Genomic DNA, 20563 nt, shown 5'->3' on the forward strand with positions numbered 1-20563 from the left:
AAATATTGCACTGTAAACCCACAGCTGGGTAAATATTGCACGGTAAACCCACAGCTGGGTATATATTGCACAGCAAACCCACACCCACCTGGGTAAACATTACATCCACAGACCCATCCATACCAAATCCAGGGTAATTGATGAGCTTCCCTCTATCCATGCCATTGTTAAGGTCAGGATGGGCCCACAATGTGACACTTCCTCTGATTTCTCACCCAAACTGACCCCTCTCTGTGTGTCAGCAAAGACACTGAGCTGCGGTTGGCTACCCTACAAAGGCATTATCACAACTAGAGATAGTAGGAACTGCAGATGCTGGAGAATCCGAGACAACAAGGTGCAGGGCTGAATGAACACAGCAGGTCAAGCAGCATCATAGGAGCAGAAAGGCTGACGTTTCGGGCCTAGACCCTTCATCAGAAAAGGGGGAGGGGAAGGGGGTTCCGAAATAAATAGGGAGAGAGTGGGAGGCGGATAGAAGATGAAGAGAGGAGAGGTTAGGTGGAGAGGAAACAAACAGGTCGAAGAGGCGGGGATGGGGCCAGTAAAGGTGAGTGTAGGTGGGGAGTTAGGAAGGGGATAGGTCAGTCCAGGGAGGACAGACAGGTCAAGGGGGCGGGATGAGGTTGGTCGGTAGGAGATGGAGGTGTGGCTTGAGGTGGGAGGAGGGGATAGGTGGGAGGAAGAACAGGTTAGGGAGCCGGGGACGAGCTGGACTGGTTTAGGGATGCAGTAGGGGGAGGGGAGATTTTGAAACTTGTAAAATCCACATTGATACCATTGGGCTGCAGGGTTCCCAAGCGGAATATGATTTGCTGTTCCTGCAACCTTCGGGTGGCATCGTTGTGGCACTGCAGGAGGCCCAGGATGGACATGTCATCTGAGGAATGGGAGGGGGAGTTGAAATGGTTCGCGACTGGGAGGTGCAGTTGTTTATTGCGAACCGAGCGTAGGTGTTCTGCAAAGCGGTCCCCAAGCCTCCGCTTGGTTTCCCCGATATAGAGGAAGCCACAGCGGATGCAGTATACCACATTGGCAGATGTGCAGGTGAACATCTGCTTGATGTGGAAAGTCTTCTTGGGGCCTGGGATGGGGGTGAGGGAGGAGGTATGGGGTCAGGTGTAGCACTTCGTGCAGTTGCAGGGAAAAGTGCCAGGTGTGGTGGGGCTGGAGGGGAGTGTGGAGCGGACAAGGGAGTCACAGAGAGAGTGGTCCCTCTGGAAAGCAGATAAGGGTGGGGAGGGAAAGATGTCTTTGGTGGTGGGGTCGGATTGCAGATGGTGGAAGTGTCGGAGGATGATGCGTTGGATCCGGAGGTTGGTGGGGTGGTACGTGAGGACGAGGGGGATTCTTTTTTGGTTCTTATTGCGTGGACGGGATGTGAGGGATGAGTTGCAGGAGATGTGGGAGACACGGTTGAGGGCGTTCTCGACCACTGCGGGGGGGGGGGAAGTTACGATCCTTGAAAAACGAGGACAACTGAGATGTACGGGAGTGGAATGCCTCATCCTGGGAGCAGATGCGGCGGAGGCGAAGGAATTGGGAATAGGGGATAGCATTTTTGCAGGAAGGTGGGTAGGAGGAGGAGTATTCTAGGTAGCTGTGGGAGTCGGTGGGCTTGAAATGAATATCGGTTTCTAGGTGGTTGCCTGATATGGAGACAGAGAGGTCCAGGAAGGGGAGAGAGGTATTAGAGATGGTCCAGGTAAACTTAAGGTTGGGGTGGAAGGTGTTGGTGAAGTGGATGAACTGTTCGAGCTCCTCGTGGGAGCATGAGGCGGCACTGATACAGTCATCAATGTAACGGAGGAAGAGGTGGGGTTTAGGGCCGGTGTAGGTACGGAAGAGGGATTGTTCCACATAACCTACAAAGAGGCAGGCGTAGCTTGGGCCCATGCGGGTACCCATGGCTACCCCCTTTGTCTGTAGGAAGTGGGAGGAATTGAAAGAGCAGTTGTTGAGGGTGAGGACAAGTTTGGCTAAGCGGATGAGGGTGTCAGTGGAGGGGGACTGGTCGGGCCTGCGGGACAGGAAGAAGCGGAGGGCCTTTAGGCCATCTGCATGGGGAATGTAGGTGTAGAGGGACTGGACGTCCATGGTAAAGATGAGGTGTTGGGGACCGGGGAATTGGAAGTTCCGGAGGAGGTGGAGGGCGTGGGTGGTGTCACGGACATAGGTCGGGAGTTCCTGGACCAAGGGGGAGAAAATGGAGTCCAGATAGTTGGAGATCAGTTCGGTGGGGCAGGAGCAGGCGGAGACAATGGGTCGACCAGGGCATTCAGGTTTGTGGATTTTGGGAAGGAGATAGAAGCGGGCAGTGTGGGGTTGGGGAACGATGAGGTTGGAGGCCATGGGTGGGAGGTCACCTGAACTAACCCTCATTGTCTATTCATGCAATTGGAACAGATGATGAGCTCTGCTGAGCATGTGGAGTAGGAATGAACAAACCGCTTTGAGATCTATTGCATTCTCCAGCATACTGTTCACCAGCTGTACAACACACTCTCCATAAAATATCAGCGGTCTGTTCAGCCCTCCTTTATTCTTTCTTTGTTTTTGAGAACATCATTAATGAGGTAATGTTTACTCAGAGGCTGTTTGTTGCTAACGACATAAGACAGGATGGAATTTAGGGTAATTCTCTTCCATGTGCAGTTGCCAAGGTTCGCTTGCAAACCAATATAAAATAAATAAATAAAATACCAATCTCTCAGTATTAGCATGTAGCAATATACAAAATTTGCGGTTTGCAGAACGATTGGTAAGGTTTTTTTTGTACAGACATTTCACTGAATGTGGGCTTCGATGGCAAGGCTAGCATTTGATGATAATCCACAACTGCCCTTAAGAGGGTCCTGGAGAGCTGCTATCTTGAACCACTGAACTGTTTCTTGCACTGCAACAATGATTATACTTCGTTTAATTGGCCACCAAGCCCTTTGAGACATCCTGGGAGTGTGAAAGGCACTACAGAGACTCTTGTCTTTTCCCCAGTGACTCCATTCACAAACCATTCAACCTAGATGACAGAAGTAAAAGTTCTCACCGAGTAATCCTCCAAAGGTGATGGCTGGCGACAGACAAGCAAAGTAAATGAAGATGATGGCAGCCATGCACTGGGGGTTCAGAGCATCCTTGAAGTCACTGACATAGCAGGGGTACCTCCGGCGTGCGTCTCGGACAACTCCACCAAAAGGTTTCCCTGACCTTCTGAGGGGGTCTTCCTCTTCTGGCTTCTTTGGTTTCAGGACAGCTGGAAGGAACAAGAGGCCAAGTGAGTAAAAACCAGAGTGTGGAAAACTCAGCTCAAAGTGGGACATGATGATGGTTCCCCATTCAAACCTCTGCACCCTTTCAGCAGGCTGTGTTTTAACAGCCTACACCCAGGTTCTTTGGCTGCCTACCTCGCTCCTCCTGAATCTTGATCTCCTTGGCCAGCACCTTATCCTCTTTCGCCTGTCGCTTCTTCAACATCTTGCGCTGGAACTGAGCAACAGATAGCAGCAGCTCCTCCCCAGGGACATCAGAGGGAGGAATGACAATACTGCTGTCTAGGAACTCATTGATTGCACTTAACAAGTCATTTCGATCATCTGCCTGGTAAGCAGCCCGGTGGAAATTCTGTAAGACAAAAGCAGAGCACAACTCACAGAAAGAAGGGATTGTGCAAGAGAACCGTGAGACATAAAAACAGGAACAGGCCATTCAGCCCCTCAAAGCTGCTCCACCTTTCAATAACACCATGGCTGACCTAACAGTAACCTCAAATCAACACTCCAACCTTCCTCTGATAATCTTATCGATATGGTTAACATTTACACAAATTCGAATTTGTTCCAACTTTCAAGATCCAGTTCTAGCTGTATGTAAAATTGAAAATGCCTTTTGGTTCATCTCCCTATTGCAAATGATTTCTATATTTAAACAGTCCACTGCACAGATATTCCATATAAATCTATACAAGCGTTTTCATTTTAACATATCTGATGGACTACTCAAAATGTAATGAAAATGAACCAAGTAAGGTACTGCACAAGATGGCAGGGTATATACTTTGATCATAGACAACTGTATTTCACATTAAACATGTTAACAACTGAACTTTGCATTTAAACATTAGGAAATATTTAGGATATAAGCAATATAAGCAACCAGCCAGCAGCTCAATAAACTTTCCTTGAAAGTGGAGTTGCAGGTAGATAGGATAGTGAAGGCGGCATTTGGTATGCTTGCCTTTATTGGTTAGTGCATTGAATATAGGATTTAGGAGGTCATATTGCGGCTGTATAGGACATTGGTTCAGCCACTATTGGAACACGTGCAACTCTGGTCTCCCTGCTATAGGAACGATATTGTGAAACTTAAAAGGGATCAGAGAAGATTTACTAGGATGTTGACAGGGCTGGAGGGTTTGAGCTATAGGGAGAGACTGAGTAGCCTTGGGCTATTTTCCCTGGAGCATTGATGGCTGAGCGGTGACCTTATAAGGGTTTATAAAATCATGAGGAGCATTGATAGGGTATATAGACAAGGTCTTTTCCCTGGGTTAGTGAGTCCAAGATGAGAGAGCATAGGCTAAAGGTGAGAGCGGGTAAAATTTAAGAGACCCAAGGGGCAATTTTTTTCACACAGAGGGTGGTGTGTGTATAGAATGAGCAGCCTGAAAAAGTGGTGGAGGCTGGTACAATTACAATATTTAAAAGGCATCTGGATGGATATATGAATAGGAAGGGTTTAGAGGGATATGGCCAAATGCTGGCAAATGGGACCACATTTATATGGGATATTTGGTCAGCATGGACAAGTTAGACCAAAGGGTCCATTTCTGCGCGGTATATCTCAATGACTCTATTATATACACCCCATTGCTTAACAAGAATCTAGCCATCTCTGCCTTAAATATATTCAAGGACTTTGCTTCACTGTTTCAAGAAGACAATTCTCAAGACCCTCAGAGAAAATGTTTTGCCTAATCTCGGTTTTAAATGGCCAACCCCTTAAACAATGAATGAAACAGAAGAGGAGGGGGAGAACTAGCATGGGAGAGGGTAGATGCTGATAAAGGGTGGTAGCACTGTCAGTGACCTTTTCAATGATTTTACTGATGATTGAGAATAAACTGATTCTGTGGTAGTTGGCTGGATAGGAATGTCCTGCTTTTTGTGGGCTATTTTCCACATTGTTAGGTAGATACCAGTCTTTTAGTTGTACTGCATTACCTGGGTCTCTAGAGTACTTAAGAGTCATAGAGATGTACAGCATGGAATTAGACCCTTCAGTCCAACTAGTCCACTCCAACAGATATCCTAAATTAATCTAGTCCCTTTGCCAGCATTTAGCCAATATCCTTCCAAACCCTTTCTATCATGCTCACATCCAGATGCCTTTTAAATGTTGTAATTGTACCAGCTTCCACCACTTCCTCTGGCAGCTCATTCCATGCACGCACCACCTTGTGTGTGAAAAAGTTGCACCTTAGGTCCCTTTTAACTCTTTCCCATCTCACCTTAAACCTATGCCCTCTAATTTTGGACTCCACTATCCTGGGGAAAGACTTTGGCTATTCACTCTATCCATGACCTTTATGATGTTATAAAGCTCTAAAAGGTTGACACTTGGCCTCAGGCGCTCCAGGGAAAACAGCCTCACAGTCTATTCAGCCTCGCCCTATAGCTCAAAATCTCCAAGCCAGGTGACATTCTTGTAAAATTTTCTGAACGCTTTCAAGTTTAACAACATCTTTCCGATGGCAGGGAGACCAGAATTGAATGTAGCATTCCAAAAGTGGCCTAACCAATGTCCTGTACAGCTGCAATATGACCTCCCAACTCCTATACTCAATGCTCTCACCAATAAAGGCAAGTATACCAAACGCATTCTTCACTATCTTGTCAACCTGGAACTCCACTTTCAAGGAACAATGAAGTTGCACTCCAAGGTTGCTTCGTTCAGCAACACTTCCTAGGACCTTACCATTAAGTGATAAAATATATCACTTCCATTCTGATAATGTGAACTTGAACTCCTGTATCCCAATAACATTCCCACTACACTAGTATTCCCCATGACAGGGTTATGATGCATTTCTGGCTGTGGGCTGTTTTCTTTTGATCCGGTATATGTTTAGGATTGATAGTACTCGTTCTTTCAGATTTTAAATCTCCCACCAGGAACCCCTGCCAATTCAAGTCATTCGAAGGACTGATAAATCCTGACTTTATTTCTCTCCAGGAAATGGAGACAATCTAACCAGGTGTTTCTGGTCCCTGCATTTACAAGTGTTGGCTCTGCTTACACAAAGGGAATATTTTCTGTCCATGCAAACTCTGGAAGTCACGGCTGAGTATTTTAATGATGGGGTAATTTAAAGAAGCTGTCCTTGGAGCAAAGGGATATTGAGGGTGGTGCTGGTGAGAAAGAAATTTCCTAATCAGTGGATGGCAATGACACAGACTGAGCTGCTGACAAGGAAGCTGGAGACAATGAATGATTTCAAAAGGCAACTGGATGGGAAACAAACTTGCAAGAATATGAGGTTACAGCAGGAGGATGGGACTGACTGGTTTACTCTGGAGAGAGCTAATGTCGTCTTGATAGACCGAATGACTTCATTCTGTGCCACTATGACTCTGCATTACATTCGCAGATGCTGCACTGGTGTCAGACTCTGTAACTGTTTAATGTGAGAGATGCCTTTAAGTGGAGCTCTGACTTCTGTCACTGAAAGATGCATTTTTAAAAAAATCATTCATTCACAGGTTGAGGGGCATCGCTGACCAGGCAGCATTTATTCCCATTCCTAATTATCCAGAGGACAGTTCAGAGTCAACCATATTGCCGTGGGTCTGGAGTCACATGTAGGCCAGACCAGGTAAGGATGGCAGTTTCCTTCCCTAAAGGACATTAGTGAACCAGATGGGTTTTTCCGACAATCGACAATGGATTCACGGTCATCATTAGATTCTTAATTCCAGATATTTATTGAATTCAAATTCTACCATCTGCCATTTCTCTTGCAAACTGGTATCTTTCCAAAATTATGGACGTCCTCTATGAGCAAACATTTTATTTAAGGCAAAGGCTTGCAAATTATTAAATAAAGCAATCCCGCTTTTCAATTCCAGTAGTGATTACAAGACGCCTGGAGGGACAGTAAATGTGGAGCTGGAAAAGCACAGCAGGTCAGACAGCATCTGAGAGTCAGGGAGGTCAACGTTTCAGGCCGAAACTCCACATTTATTAACTCTAGCTTCCAGTATCTAAATTCTCACTGTCTCCAAGTGCCTGAAGTAACAGTTGGTATTTTTCCCCAGTAATTGATACAAAGATGTAAAAAACTACTTAAAATATGTAAAAACAAACTCATAACACTATGTGGGGCTTCAAACAATAACCCAGTGAATTTGAGTCCTATTATCAAGCAAATGAGCGAGCTGGAACGTACAGAAATTCCTGTTTAATTTGCTCAGTAATAAGACTGTAAACTTCACAAGGGTACTGTGATCTGAAAACCAAGGGTCAAAATCCTCTCATTACTTTAGTGTCAGTAAACGAGTCCCCTTAAAAAGCACCCCCTGGACCCTTTTAGAAAGGTGTCAGGAACAACTTCATGTGTGCCAGTGGCAGGTTATTATTCCTGATTCTATTCCAGTGCCATAATATTGAGGGTTCAAATTCCACCAGGTCAAATTATATTCAATGTCTGTAAACAACACTATCACAGCAGAAGGATTTTAGTCAAAACAAATAGATTAATCATGTCTTTGAGGAAAGGGAACACATTGCCTCATGAGGTCCACTCAGTACGACTGATCTCTCACCCAGATCCCCAGTACCATACCAAACCAAAATGATAAAAAGTTCTTATACTCAGAATGATCATTGCATGGCATAAGTCCTTCAAATTAGGAGGAATATACAGGACAGAAATAGGCCACTCAGCTGAACTGGTCCTTACCAGTGTTTACATTTCAGACACAGATCCTCACCCTGCTTCACCTTACCGTAACAGCGTGTTGATTTTTTGATCGTTTTTTTTCCTGATGTGCTTATTTACCTGCCCCTAAAGCGCATGTGTATTACCCTCAATCACTTCGTATAAATATTTATTCCTCTATCTCAGGATTCCTCCTGAATTTGCCATCAGATTTGTTAATGACTATGCCTTGATGGTCTTTAGTCTCGGTCTCCCCACAAGGGTAAATATCTTCTTGATGTCTGCCCCAAGAAATTGCTCCATAATATTCAAGATCACTTCAACCTTTGCTTTTCTGGAGAAAAGAGCCTGTGCCTCCTCAAAAAGGTTCATCATCTGTTAGACATGTCTGCATTAAAGATCAGTGGTACAGGAGTCAAATGCATTTCACAATGCAAGGGTGACGTTGTCTGTTCTAATAACCAATTTGTAAATCTGTTCTGCAGCTGCTGCAGTGCTTCTACCTATCTCAATGACCATGTGAGCAACAAAGGTTTAAGAATCACAGTGTACCATCTGCATCTTTCTAGATTGATGACATAAAGTGGGTGAGTGTCCTCATGCCCCAGTCAGGTACATTTTCCAGGACGGTTTCACACTGTTACCTTGTCCGACATCAGGGTGGAGATGGAGCGTCCAATCTCATGGTAGTCCATGTTACTTGTGCTTGGTCCCAACAGGATGAAAAGGAACCGGACAGGGACAGGAACCTCCAGCACTGACTCGAGCTCCACTGCGGTCTTTAAGCGCACGTACGCCATAGTCGGATGGTCAAGAAACTCAACACAGCCTGAAGGGAAACAAAAGGTGACAATCTCACCATCACAATGTGCCTCAAAGGCAGAGGATAAAAAACACACACAGGGAAACTTATTCAATACAAAGTAAAATTCTGTCTGAAATGTCCCATCAAAATGTCTCAAAGCATGTAAAACATTAATTAGATTCAGAGCAAAGCTGCCTCTGCATAGTTCCCATTAAACACTCCCAGGCCAGTTACTTCACAGGGTTAGATAAAGAATAAAATTCCCTCTACACTGTTGCCAGCAAACTCTCCAAGGACAGGTATAGCACTGAGTTAGATACCGTTAGATAAAGTTAGATAAAGCTCCCTCTACACTGTCCCCATTAAATACACCCAGATCGAGTACAACAGGGGTTAGTTTCAGAGTAAAGCTCCTTCTAGACTGCCTCATCAAATACTTCCAAAACAGGTATAGCATGGGGTTAGATACAGAGTAAAGAAGATAGTCTCTGTACAAACCAAACATATTCTCAGAAGGAGGAAAGATGAGAGATTCAAAGCTAGTGCACCCTGGATGATAAAGAAAATAAGGATTAACATTAAATAGAAAAAAGTTTCTGATTAACATCAGGCACAGAATTCAGTAGAACACCAGGAACGTGATAAAGAACACTACAAGACTAAAGAAAAGGATGAATGATTCTTAAGTCATCTAAAAACAATCCAAAGGTCTTTGAAATAACTCCACAAAGGCTGGTATTTCATCAAGTCACCCTTTATTTACACGTGCATAGTACTTCACACTGATCCAGCTGCCTCAGAACCAGCTCTCAGAGTGAACAGAACCCCTAACATTCTTCTTTATATGTCAGCCAGGACTTCCTGATTGGACCAGGTTAACAGCCCTGATCAGGAACTCGATCTATATTCCCTTACCTGCCTTCCGCAGGGACCATTCCCTCTGGCACACCCTGGTCCACTCTTCCTTCACTCCCTACAGCTCCACGGCACCTTCCGCTGCAACCGCAAAAGTCTAACACCTACCCATTTACCTCCTCCCTTCCCGGTATTCAAGGGCCTAAACACACCTTCCAGGTGAAGCAGCACTTCACCTGCACTTCCAACAATCTAGTCTACTGCATTCGCTGCTCACAATGCGGTCTCCTCTACCTTGGGGAAACAAAGCATAGACTGGGTGACCGCTTCGCAGACAATCTACGTTCTGCCTGCAAAAAAAAAATCCTGAATTCTGGTTGCCTGCCACTTTAACACACCATCCTGTTGCCTGGCCAACATCTCTATCTCTGGTTTGCTGCAGTTTTCCAGCGAAGCTCAGCACAAGCTGGAAGAACACCACCTCATTTTTCGCTTGGGTATCCTGCAGCCCTCTGAACTCAATATCGAGTTTAATAATTTTAGGGCCTTAACTCTCCCATGTCCTAGCCCCCTGCGCCACTCACCAGGCCTTGTTATCACATAGCCTGCCATTACACACTACATATTGTTAGTCACTAACAGTCCCCATTAACAGCAATTCACCCTCCTAGCCAGATAATTAACAACTCCTTTGTCTATCCAATTGTTCTTCTCTCTCTTTGGGCTCTATCCCCACCAATCATTTACTCCTTACCCCCTTCACACCCACCCTATCTTCTGCATGTAAACCAAACATTTCCTAGCTACCATCAGTTCTGAAGAAGGGTCACTGGACCTGAAACATTAACTCTGATTTTTCTTCACAGATGCTGCCAGACCTGCTGAGCTTTTCCAGCAACTTCTGTTTTTGTAACTCATATTCTATGAGGTGCGCTTGGCTGACCTCGTTACAATCACTACATCCCTCCCCCTCTAAGTCCAGGGACGTTGGCCTGTTCCTTCTCTTGAAGCCTATCTCGGGGCATTTTCATACCAGGTCTGGTTCCTCCGACACAGCCTTAGATATGGGTGGCTTGTACCAGACCGTAGTCCGCCTCTTGTGTCCAGAGCATCTCGAAAGAAATTCACTCTCTTCGACAGGCAGTCAAGGTTTCAAGGTATTTCCAGCTGTTCTAAGGGGCCAGGTATGTTTTGCTCCTGCTCCATTTGCAAGTTTGCAGCTTTCATGTGGTCCACGTACTTGTTCAGGATCTCAGCTACCCGAACTTAGTATGTCATGAGACCTGACTTCGCGTTGACCATGCCTCTTACCTATGCAGGGCCATTTCCATGGTTTTGACACCAAACTTTATCCCGTGAAGTAAGAGATAACAAAGTGCAGAGCTGGATGAACACAGCAGGCCAAGCAGCATCAGAGGAGCAGGAAAGCTGACGTTTCGGGTCTAGACCCTTCCTGCTGTGTTCATCCAGCTCTACACATTGTTATCTCAGATTCTCTAGCATCAGCAGCTCCTACTATCTCTCCCCTGAGGTAAACTGTTTCTCCTCCTGAATGGAGTCTTGTGTCCGACACAGGTGTTCCTGATGCTGTTTCACCCTCCTCCCCAAATCCTGGAAGATCAGATTTAACCTGATGTGGAATCTTTCCCCATTAGCAACTCTGCTAGAGCTATCCCTGTAGTTGCATGGGGGGTGATCCTATAATCAAATATGAACCGGGAGTGAAGCTGTAAGCTGCTTCTTTAAGCTCGCCTTCAAAGTTTGGACTGATCTTTCTGCCAGGCTATTGGACATATTGGCTATTGTTCGTATCTGCCAAAGGCCATTCAACTTGAGGAAATACTAAAATTCTCTACTGGTAAATGATGGCCCGGTCTGTGACCAACACTTCCAGGAGCCCACGTATTGCAAAAGATGCTCGCAATTCAGCTCTTTTGTCTCTGCTTGGACCAAGGGTGAAATGAGGTCAGGAACTGAGTGGTCCTGGCAGAACATGAATGGGTTGTTCCTTTGCAAGTGCTGATCTGTGGACATCACTTTACTGATGATCGACAGTAGAATGACAGAGTGGTAAATGGCTGGGCTGGTATCGTCCTGTATTGAGTGTTCAAGACTTACCTGGGCAATTTTCCACATTGTCGGAAGGATGCGAGTGTACTAGCTGCACTGGAGCAGCTTTTTATAAATTCATTCATGGGACTAGGGTGTCGCTGGCTAAACCAGCATTTATTGCCCAGTCCTAACGAAATTAAGTGTGGGTCTGCAGTCACTTGTAGGCCAGGCCAGGTGAAGATGGCAATTTCCTTGCCTAAAGGGCATTAGTGAACCAGATGGGTTTTTCCAACAATCGACAATGGTTTCATAGTCTCATTTCATTAGACTCTTCATTCCAGACTTTTACTGTCATGGTAAGATTTGAATCCCAGTCTCCAGAATTTTAACTGGGCCTCTGGATTAGCAGCTCAGCGATACTACCATTAGGCCATCGCCTCCCCTCTCCTAGCTTGCTAGGAGCACAGCTGGTCCTATATTTCATGGGCTGTAGGAATTGCATTCAGGAATTGGAGAACTGCTTTGTCAATTTGGGCATATGTAATCCTATTTCAAGCCATCCTTTAATCTATTTTGTCCTGTCCAACATCTCTACTTCTCCAGCACCACCTTACTGTGTACGAACCCCATCGCTTCTTCTGTGAAGACTGATCTACACTACTCAGTCAATAGCTCACTCAAGCCCTTTGCCTCCACAAGATATTTTTTTTTCTCTCCCTAATCAGTCACAACCTTCCATTAATTATTTGCTTTGAATTTGCTTACAAAAGACTGTTGTGTTTGTAGTGAGGTCAACTCATAGGATATGTGTTCCCTGATTGGGGCTGTTAATAAGGTCCAATCAGGGAGCCCTGGATGACAGATATAAACAGGAGTATCAGAAGTTTTGCTCACTCTGAGAGCTGGCTCTCAGGCAGCTGGATTAGCGACAAGGACTCTCCATGTGTAAATAAAGGATGACTGGGTGATGGGGTACTGACTTCTGTGGAGTTATTTCAGTGACAACCAGAGAAAAGCATGGTCCTGAAGACATTCGCTCGCGACAGTCATCTTTGAGTTTGGGTGAGAATGCCATTATTTGGGAAGCTTGACTCATTCGATCCTGCTGGTGAAGACTGGGCCCAGTATGTGGAAAGAATGCATTATTTTTTCCAGGTAAATGACATTGGGACAGATGAAAAGCAACAAGTAATTATCCTGATGGCTTGTGGACCTGCAGCTGTTTCGGTTATTAGGAGCCTAACTTTCCCTGAGGCACCAGATATGAAAACTTTTCAAGAGTTGATGGACTTAGTTGCGGAATATTACGACCCCACGCCTTCTTTAATTCTGAGATGCTATCAGTTTTACTCAGCAATTCAAGAACCAGAGGAATCTGTATCGGCATTTTTGACAAGGTTAAGACGACTGGCAGGGGCATGTGACTTTGGTTTAATCCTTAATGAGATGCCGATACTCTGGTATGAAGAATTAATGATTAATGAATGGATGATCCATCTCGGCCTCCTCCAGTGGTCCCCAGCATTACAGTTACCGGTCTTCAGCCAATTCAATTCATCCAACATGATATCAAGAAACACTGGATACTGCAAATGGGCCCTGACAACGTTCTGAAGACTTGTGCTCCAGAACTTGTCGCTCCCCGAGCCAAGCTGTTCTAGTACAGTTATAACACTGGTATCTACCCGACAATGTGCAAATTTTTTTTTCTTTATTCATTCATGGGATGAGGGCGTTGCTGGCTAGGCAGCATTTATTGCTCATCCCTAATTGCCCAGAAGGGCATTTCAGAGTCAACCACATTGCTGTGGGTTTGGAGTCATATGTAAGCCAGACCAGGTAAGGATGGCAGCTTCCTTCCCTAAAGGACATTAGTGAACCAGATGCGTTTTTCCAACAATCGACAATGGATTCATGGTCATCATTAGATTCTTAACTCCACATATTTTATTGAATTCAAATTCCACCGTGGTGGGATTCGAACCCAGGTTCCCAGAACATTATCTGAGTCTCTGGATTAGAAGTCCAGTGACAATACCACTAGGCCATCACCTCCCCTGCATACCCTGGAAAGTCCACATATATATCTGGTTGAGAACATTTAAATTGCTTAGTAATATCCAAATCAGAGCTAATCAAAACAAATGTCTGGTTAAATTGTCACCAAATTCTCATGGAGCTCAACACCAGTGCAGCCATTTCAGTGATTGCAAAACCAGTCTAACAAAATTTGTTCTGGGCTCCAACCCTTAAGTTTGCATAAGGCCTCAGCTAGACTGAGAACCTACACAAGGGAGCCTTTACAGATAAAGGGTACAACTTCAGTTCTGGTCTCTTACGAGAAGCAACTGATTGCAGTAAAAGACTTGGACCCAAACTTGATGGAGTGAAATTGGTTGAGAAAGATTCACGTAAATTGGCATAACATTTCTTGATTAGAAAATGACTGCCTGAGTGAAGTCCTAATTAAAAGCCTAGAGTTTGTCAGGAAGGTCTAGGGACTATTAAAGGAGCCAAGGCCACCTTGCATGATGACCAGGAAGCAATTCCATGATTCTGCAAGGCCTACTCAGTGCCATTTGCTTTTGTGCAGAAGTAGAGGCAGGAATCAGGAGGCTGGAAAGCAAAAGAATTACCAAACCGGTTCAGTTTGTGGAATGGGCAGCACCGGTTGTACCGATTGTGAAGCTCGATGGATCAGGTCACCTTTGTGGGGATTTTTAATCAAACAGTAAACCGCTTCTCCCAACTGGATAAATACCAAGTCCCTCGCACAGAGGATTTATGCATGAAGCTGGGGGGTGCTGCTGCTGTCCTTCACGAAGCTGGACATGAGCCACGCTGTTTACTATTGCAGTTGGATGAGGATTCCCAGAAGTATGCCACATTTAACACCCATAAGGGTTTGTACCAATATATGAGACTGTCAGTTAGGGTATCATCAGCCTGTGCCATTTTCCAGAGGACAATGGAAAATATTCTTCCCTTGGACTGGTGAATTATTACAGAAATATTTGCTAAACTCTGCAGTATTGTGTGGTTGCATTTCAGTGAAAGATTACCTTGTTAAATAAAAAAAAAATCAGAATATGATCGATTAAGTAGATTTCTGTCTGGGATCTGACTTACCGGTCACAACATCAGCTGGGATCATAACGCTGCACTGTCCCTATCAAATACTCCCAGGACAGGTACAGCATGGGGTTAGATACAGCTTAATGTTCCTTTACACTGGGCCCACAGATACCTGGGTGAATGGAAAATCAGAGTGCGTTTCTCTTACCGACAAGTACAACTGTGGCCTCTGCATTGTACGGGATTTTCTCGAGCAGTTTGAGCTCGTGCTTCGACCTTGATCTTGTCATCTCTGCCGAAAGTGGACATTCCTTCTGTAAAAAGCAGAGAAACAGGTTAGAGACAGAGGCTTGACCAGTTACCAGCGTAAAGAGGGAGAGAGATGTCAGAGCGCACCAAAACAAATTATCAGACTTCCTTAATCTCAGTTTTCAACACTTTGGTGATGACTGATGTCAGGCTAACTGGCTTTTTATCTTCCTTTCTCCTCGCTTCAGTAGCAGAAATATATATATAAAAAGGCTGAGATCCCAGGCCTGATCACTGTAGTGTATAGTTTGTTGCCAACCAGAATATCACCTATTTATGATATATTTTCCTGCTACTTCTATCCACTATTGAACATAACAGCAAAATACTTGTTCAGTTCATCTGCCATCTCTATATTTTCCATTATTAGTTTCCTAGCCCCATCATCTACAGGACTAACATTCAATAATTAATTCTTTCAATTTTTGAATAGCTGTAGAAACTCTTCATATCTGTCTTTACATCTTTAGCTAGCTTTCTTTTGTACTCTAAATTTTCCCTTCCTATTAATTTTTTAGTCACTTTTTTTTCCATACTGTGCCCAATCTTCTCACCTGCTACCCACCTTTACAGAATTATATGATTTTTCTTTAAACTTGATACTATCTTGGACTTTCTTAATGCACTACAGATTATGGGTCCCTGAGCTGACTGGTTTTCATGCAAAAGTTTCATCGCCCTTCTAGGTGACATCGTCAGTGCTGTGTAGCCTCCATTGAAGCACTATTGTTCTGTCCCACTCTGAACATATATGGCCTGGTCAGTCATGGTGGGCAGTCTTGTTTACGGTTTTGTACCGTACTGGTATGTCGATGGAGTCTATTTCAACATGTTTGTTAATTGCATTGGTGATTGAAAACCAGGCCTCCAGGAATTCTCATGCTTGTCTTTGTCTCACTTGTCCTAGTACTGTAACTTTGTCCCAGTCAAACTGATGTCCTTCTATGTCGGAGTGTATTGAAACAAGGGAGAATTGGTCGTGCTGTTTTGCTGCGAGTTGGTGTTCATGTATCCTGGTGGTGAGTTTCCTGCCCGTCTGTCCTATGTAGTGTTTCTTGCAGTTGTTGCATGGTATTTTATATATCACATTTGTCCTGCTCATCGTGGGTATGGAACATAGAGGGACATCAATTAGACTGGGACAAAGTTACAGTACTAGGACAAGCGAGACAAAGACAAGCACGAGAATTCCTGGGGGCCTGATTTTCAACCACCAATGCAATTAACAAACATGTTGAAATAGACCCCATCTACATACCACTACGGTACAAAACCTGAAACAAGACTGCCCACCATGACAGACCCGACCATATAAATTCAGAGCGGGACACAGCAACAGAGCTCCAAAGGAGGCTACACTGCACTGACAATGTCACCTAGAAGGGAGACGAAACATTTGCATGAAAACCAGTCAGCTCAGCAAACCAACCAATAACTCCAACTGCAACCTGAACTACAGATCTTCATTAAAACATTAGATGCGTCCCCACTTTTGATTTCTTATCCTCATTGGAATTTCGAAGCATTCTGAAATATCTCCTTCAATGTCTGCCATTGTCTAACGACCTATCCCCTTATTGTGTTATGTACGTAGTTATGTGGTCTGGTCCCTTTAAGTGAGTGGGTCAGGTGATCCTACATGGGAACTAGGAGACGCAGTCCAGGACCGACTGTGGAGCTGAGAGGACGCACAACGTATTTCCCGTTCAAGTTTGCCCTCCATCTACCTCATGTTCCATTTATGGTTCTAATGAACCACAATCACAACAATCTAACTTGCCAGTTTACTTTAGCTAGCTCCACTTTCATGCCTCATAACTACCTTGAATCATATTTAACATACTAGCCTTGAATTCATTCTTCTCTCTCTCAAAACTGAATGTAAACTTCAATTGTATTATGATTGTTGCCCCCTCAAAGTGCCCTCAAAGCTCATTAGTTATTCCTATCAGGTTGCAGAATATCGGGTCAAGTACGGCCCCGTTCTATGGTTGGCTTCAGAATTTGCTGTTCTTAAGAAAATATTCCTGAAAAATCTGGTGAATTTCTCATCTGGACACTAGTTTCGCTTGTCTGGTTTTTCTGATTGTTCATTTACAGATTAAAATTTTCCCAGACTTTTCAGACATCTTCCATTATTGCTTCCTTAATGTATGGTTCTTGTTAAATGGCACAAGCTCAACTCCCACATGTGACATACTGCCTTTACCTTTATCCCCTCATCTCTGCTCAATCTACTTCTACATCCTGGTTTCCTGAATTTAGCGTCATCCCTCTCCATTGTGCTAGTATCATCATGTGTTAACAAAGCCATTCCTCCATCATCTCCAAGCTTCTTGTCCTCCCTAAAAGCCTCATGAAGGGTTTCCGCCCAAAACGCTGACTTCCCTGCTCCTTAGATGCTGTATGATTTGCTGTGCTTTTCCAGCTCCACATTTATTGACTCTAGTTTCCCAATCTGCAGTCCTTACTGTCTCCTTCCTAAATGCCCTGTCCGCTTCGACACTCAGATCCCAGTCCCATGTCATTCTGCAATCATGTCTCTGTAAATGCTACCAGCTCATACCTATTCACTTCTATTTGCACCATCAGTTCATCTGTTTTGATTCAAATGCAACATGCATTCACTTATACTCTGATGCACTATTACTGCTGAGCTTGCTACCCGATCTTGTCCCACTCGGCATGTCTTTATCTACATTGCAATACTTTTCTCCCATTTCAATGTTCATACTTGTATTCCTAAATCTCCCTCTAACCCCTCTGTTAGTTTATAGTCATTTTTCCCCAACTCTGACTATATCACTGATCCTATATTTGTACACGCTGTCCCTTCCTGTCACATTCTGATTATTACCTGTTTAGCTATTCTGTTTTGTCCTAACTCGTTAATGTTCCAGATGTCACTTCATGCGAATCCTCTCCCCCAATATATAGTGCTTTTTTTAAACTTGAGGAGGCAGTGGTCTTGTCACTGGAATAATATCCAGAGCCCCAGGATAATGTTCCGAAGATGTGGGTTCGAATCCCACCACGGCAGATAGTCAGATTTGAATTGTTAAAAAAAACACATTAAAAACCCACCTGGTCCACAAATGTCAATCAGGAAGGAGATCAGCCATCTTTACCCAGTCTGGCCTACATGTGACTCCAAACCCACAGCAACTGCTCACTTGGTTGACTCTTAACTGCCCTCTGGGCAATTAGGGATGAACCTCTATTATTTACGATCTATATTAATGACTTGGAGGAGGGTCAGAGTGTAATGCATCCAAATTTGCTGATGATACTTAAATAGATAGGAAGGCATGTTGGTACGAGGACATAAGGAATCTGCAAAGGGTTGAGTGAGTGGGCAATAAGTTGTTAGATGGAGTTTAATGCAGGAAAACGCAAAGTTATGCACATTGGTACAAAGAATCAAACGACAAACTATCATTTAAATGGAGAGCAACTCCAGAAAAGTGCTGTGCAGAGGGATCTGGTGTGAAACAAAATGTTATCATGCAACTGCAACAAATAACTAAGATGACAAATGGAATTTTGGCCTTTATCGCTCAGAGGGTTGGAATCTAAAAACAAAGAAGTCTTGTTACAACTGCACAGGGTGTTCATGAGGCTGTACTGTACACAGCTTTGATCCCCTTTTTAAGAAAGGATGTACTGGTATTGCAGGCAGTTCAAAAGAATTTATGAGGCTGATTCCTGGGATGTAAGGGTTGATTATCAAGAATAGCTAAACAAATTAGGCCTTTATTCATTCAAGTTTAGAAGAACAAAGGGTAATCTTATTGGAAGATACTAGATTCTGAGAGGTCTCGACAGGGTTGATGTTGAGAAGATGTTTCCACAAGAGGGGGAACCTTTAAACAAGAGACACAGTTACAGAATTTCTTCTCCTAGAGGGTAGTGAATGTCTGGAATTCTCTACCCCCGACAGGTCTGGAGGATAGATCACTGAACGTATTTAAAGAAGAGATAGATTTCGAAATATCGAGGAGTTGAGGCCTGGGGCAGATCAGCCATGATCTTAATAAATGGCAGGGTGGGTTTGAGGGGCATAATGGACTACTGCTGCTCTCACTTATGTTCTGAAGAAAACAACCCCATCCTATCTAGTCTTTTCTTGCATCTAAATATCTCCATTTCTGGCAGCACCCTCTTTTTCTCTGAACATGATGAGTGTGGCCTTACATAAATCTCCACGCAAACTGAATTCAATCCAGACCAAGAACTGAAGCTGTTTGCTGCTGCCTCAGGTGGTATCCTGGGTTACACCAGAGCTCCTGTGAAGTCTCTTAGTAATGACAAGCTTAAATCTGTACAATATCTTTCCCCAAAACACAGTTAAAAAAAGAACCCCAAGACCAACTGACCTCGCCACTGTCCACTGTCACTTTGGTCTCGTTGTCAGGATTCTCGTCCATCAGTGGCTGGGTGACTGAGGGATCAGCGGTCGGAGCGATGTGGTTCTGGCTGTGATGATGGGACATGAGCGAGCCCAGACTGGATGTTGAAATGTTGCGTGAAAACGTGAAGTCCTTGTCCTTATTGGGGTGGCTTTAAAAATCAACAAAGAGGAGCATTCATCTTTTCATTCTGTTCCCTTCCTTTTCACACCTGCCTCCTGGCCTTTTGGAGAGGATAACCTGCTCTCTTGTCACCTCTCAGGTGATTGTTAAGAACAGAACACCATCACCACCAGGTTTCTCTGGCATTGATTCATTTCACAGTGCACACAGTGAACACATCACTATCGTTGGAAAGACTCACCACTCTCAGCTCAACAACACCTTGTACTTCTTAAGAGGAAATTTTCTGAGGAGAAACAAGCCATTTGGCCCGATTCATGGGGCACCTGTTAAGCACGGGGCACATCCTGAGGTACTTTACAACAGCCTTTAATCAAAGACTGACATCATGCAGCAAGTCGAGGGGAAGTGGTGGTAATGTGGTTATGTCACTGAGGTTACTAGTAATCAAGAACCCCAGGCCAATATTCTGGAAATGAGAGTTCAAATCCTACCACAGGAAATGGTGAAATTTAAATTTAATAAATTAAAATCTACAATAAAAAGCTAGTCTATTGGTGACCATGTAACCACTACCGATTGTCATAAAGACCCAGCTGCTTCACTAATGTGCTTTAGGGAAGGAAATTTGACCTTATCCAGTCTGGCCCACATGTGACTCCAGACTCTCAGTAACGTAACTGACTCTTAACTGCCCTCTGGGCAATGACCAATCGGCAACGAATGCTGGCCAAGCCAATGCCAAACATCCCATGAAAAATCTTTTTTAAAAATTATGGCCTTGACCAAACGCTTGGTCAATACTAAGGTTTTAAAATACACCTATATTAGAATCGTGGTCACAGTTCAAAAGATAAAGGGGTTGTAGGGCTCAAGAAGGTACAAGTACAGAGAGAGAGGTTGAGGAGGTGACAGAGATAGGGAGAGGTGTAGGGGCTGGAGGAGGTGACAGAGATAGGGAGGGGCGTAGGGGCTGGAGGAGGTGACAGAGATAGGGAG

At 44.3% G+C, this 20563-nt stretch overlaps 1 protein-coding gene across 1 annotated transcript in view; it reads right to left on the bottom strand.

The window, feature by feature from the left end:
* Positions 1–20563, bottom strand: part of LOC109924350 (anion exchange protein 2) — a 68988-nt gene that overhangs the window by 25289 nt on the left and 23136 nt on the right. Inside the window, exons 6-10 of the mRNA XM_048595552.1 lie at positions 19409–19592; positions 14932–15037; positions 8581–8765; positions 3405–3621; positions 3047–3253 (exon numbers count right to left, since the gene is read on the bottom strand). Of these exons, the coding sequence (XP_048451509.1) occupies positions 3047–3253; positions 3405–3621; positions 8581–8765; positions 14932–15037; positions 19409–19592 (899 nt within the window). The remainder of the gene's footprint in view (positions 1–3046; positions 3254–3404; positions 3622–8580; positions 8766–14931; positions 15038–19408; positions 19593–20563) is intronic.

The sequence above is a fragment of the Rhincodon typus genome, chromosome 4 (genome assembly GCF_021869965.1).
Source record: "Rhincodon typus isolate 14 chromosome 4, sRhiTyp1.1, whole genome shotgun sequence".
NCBI classification, from domain to species: Eukaryota; Metazoa; Chordata; class Chondrichthyes; order Orectolobiformes; family Rhincodontidae; genus Rhincodon; species Rhincodon typus.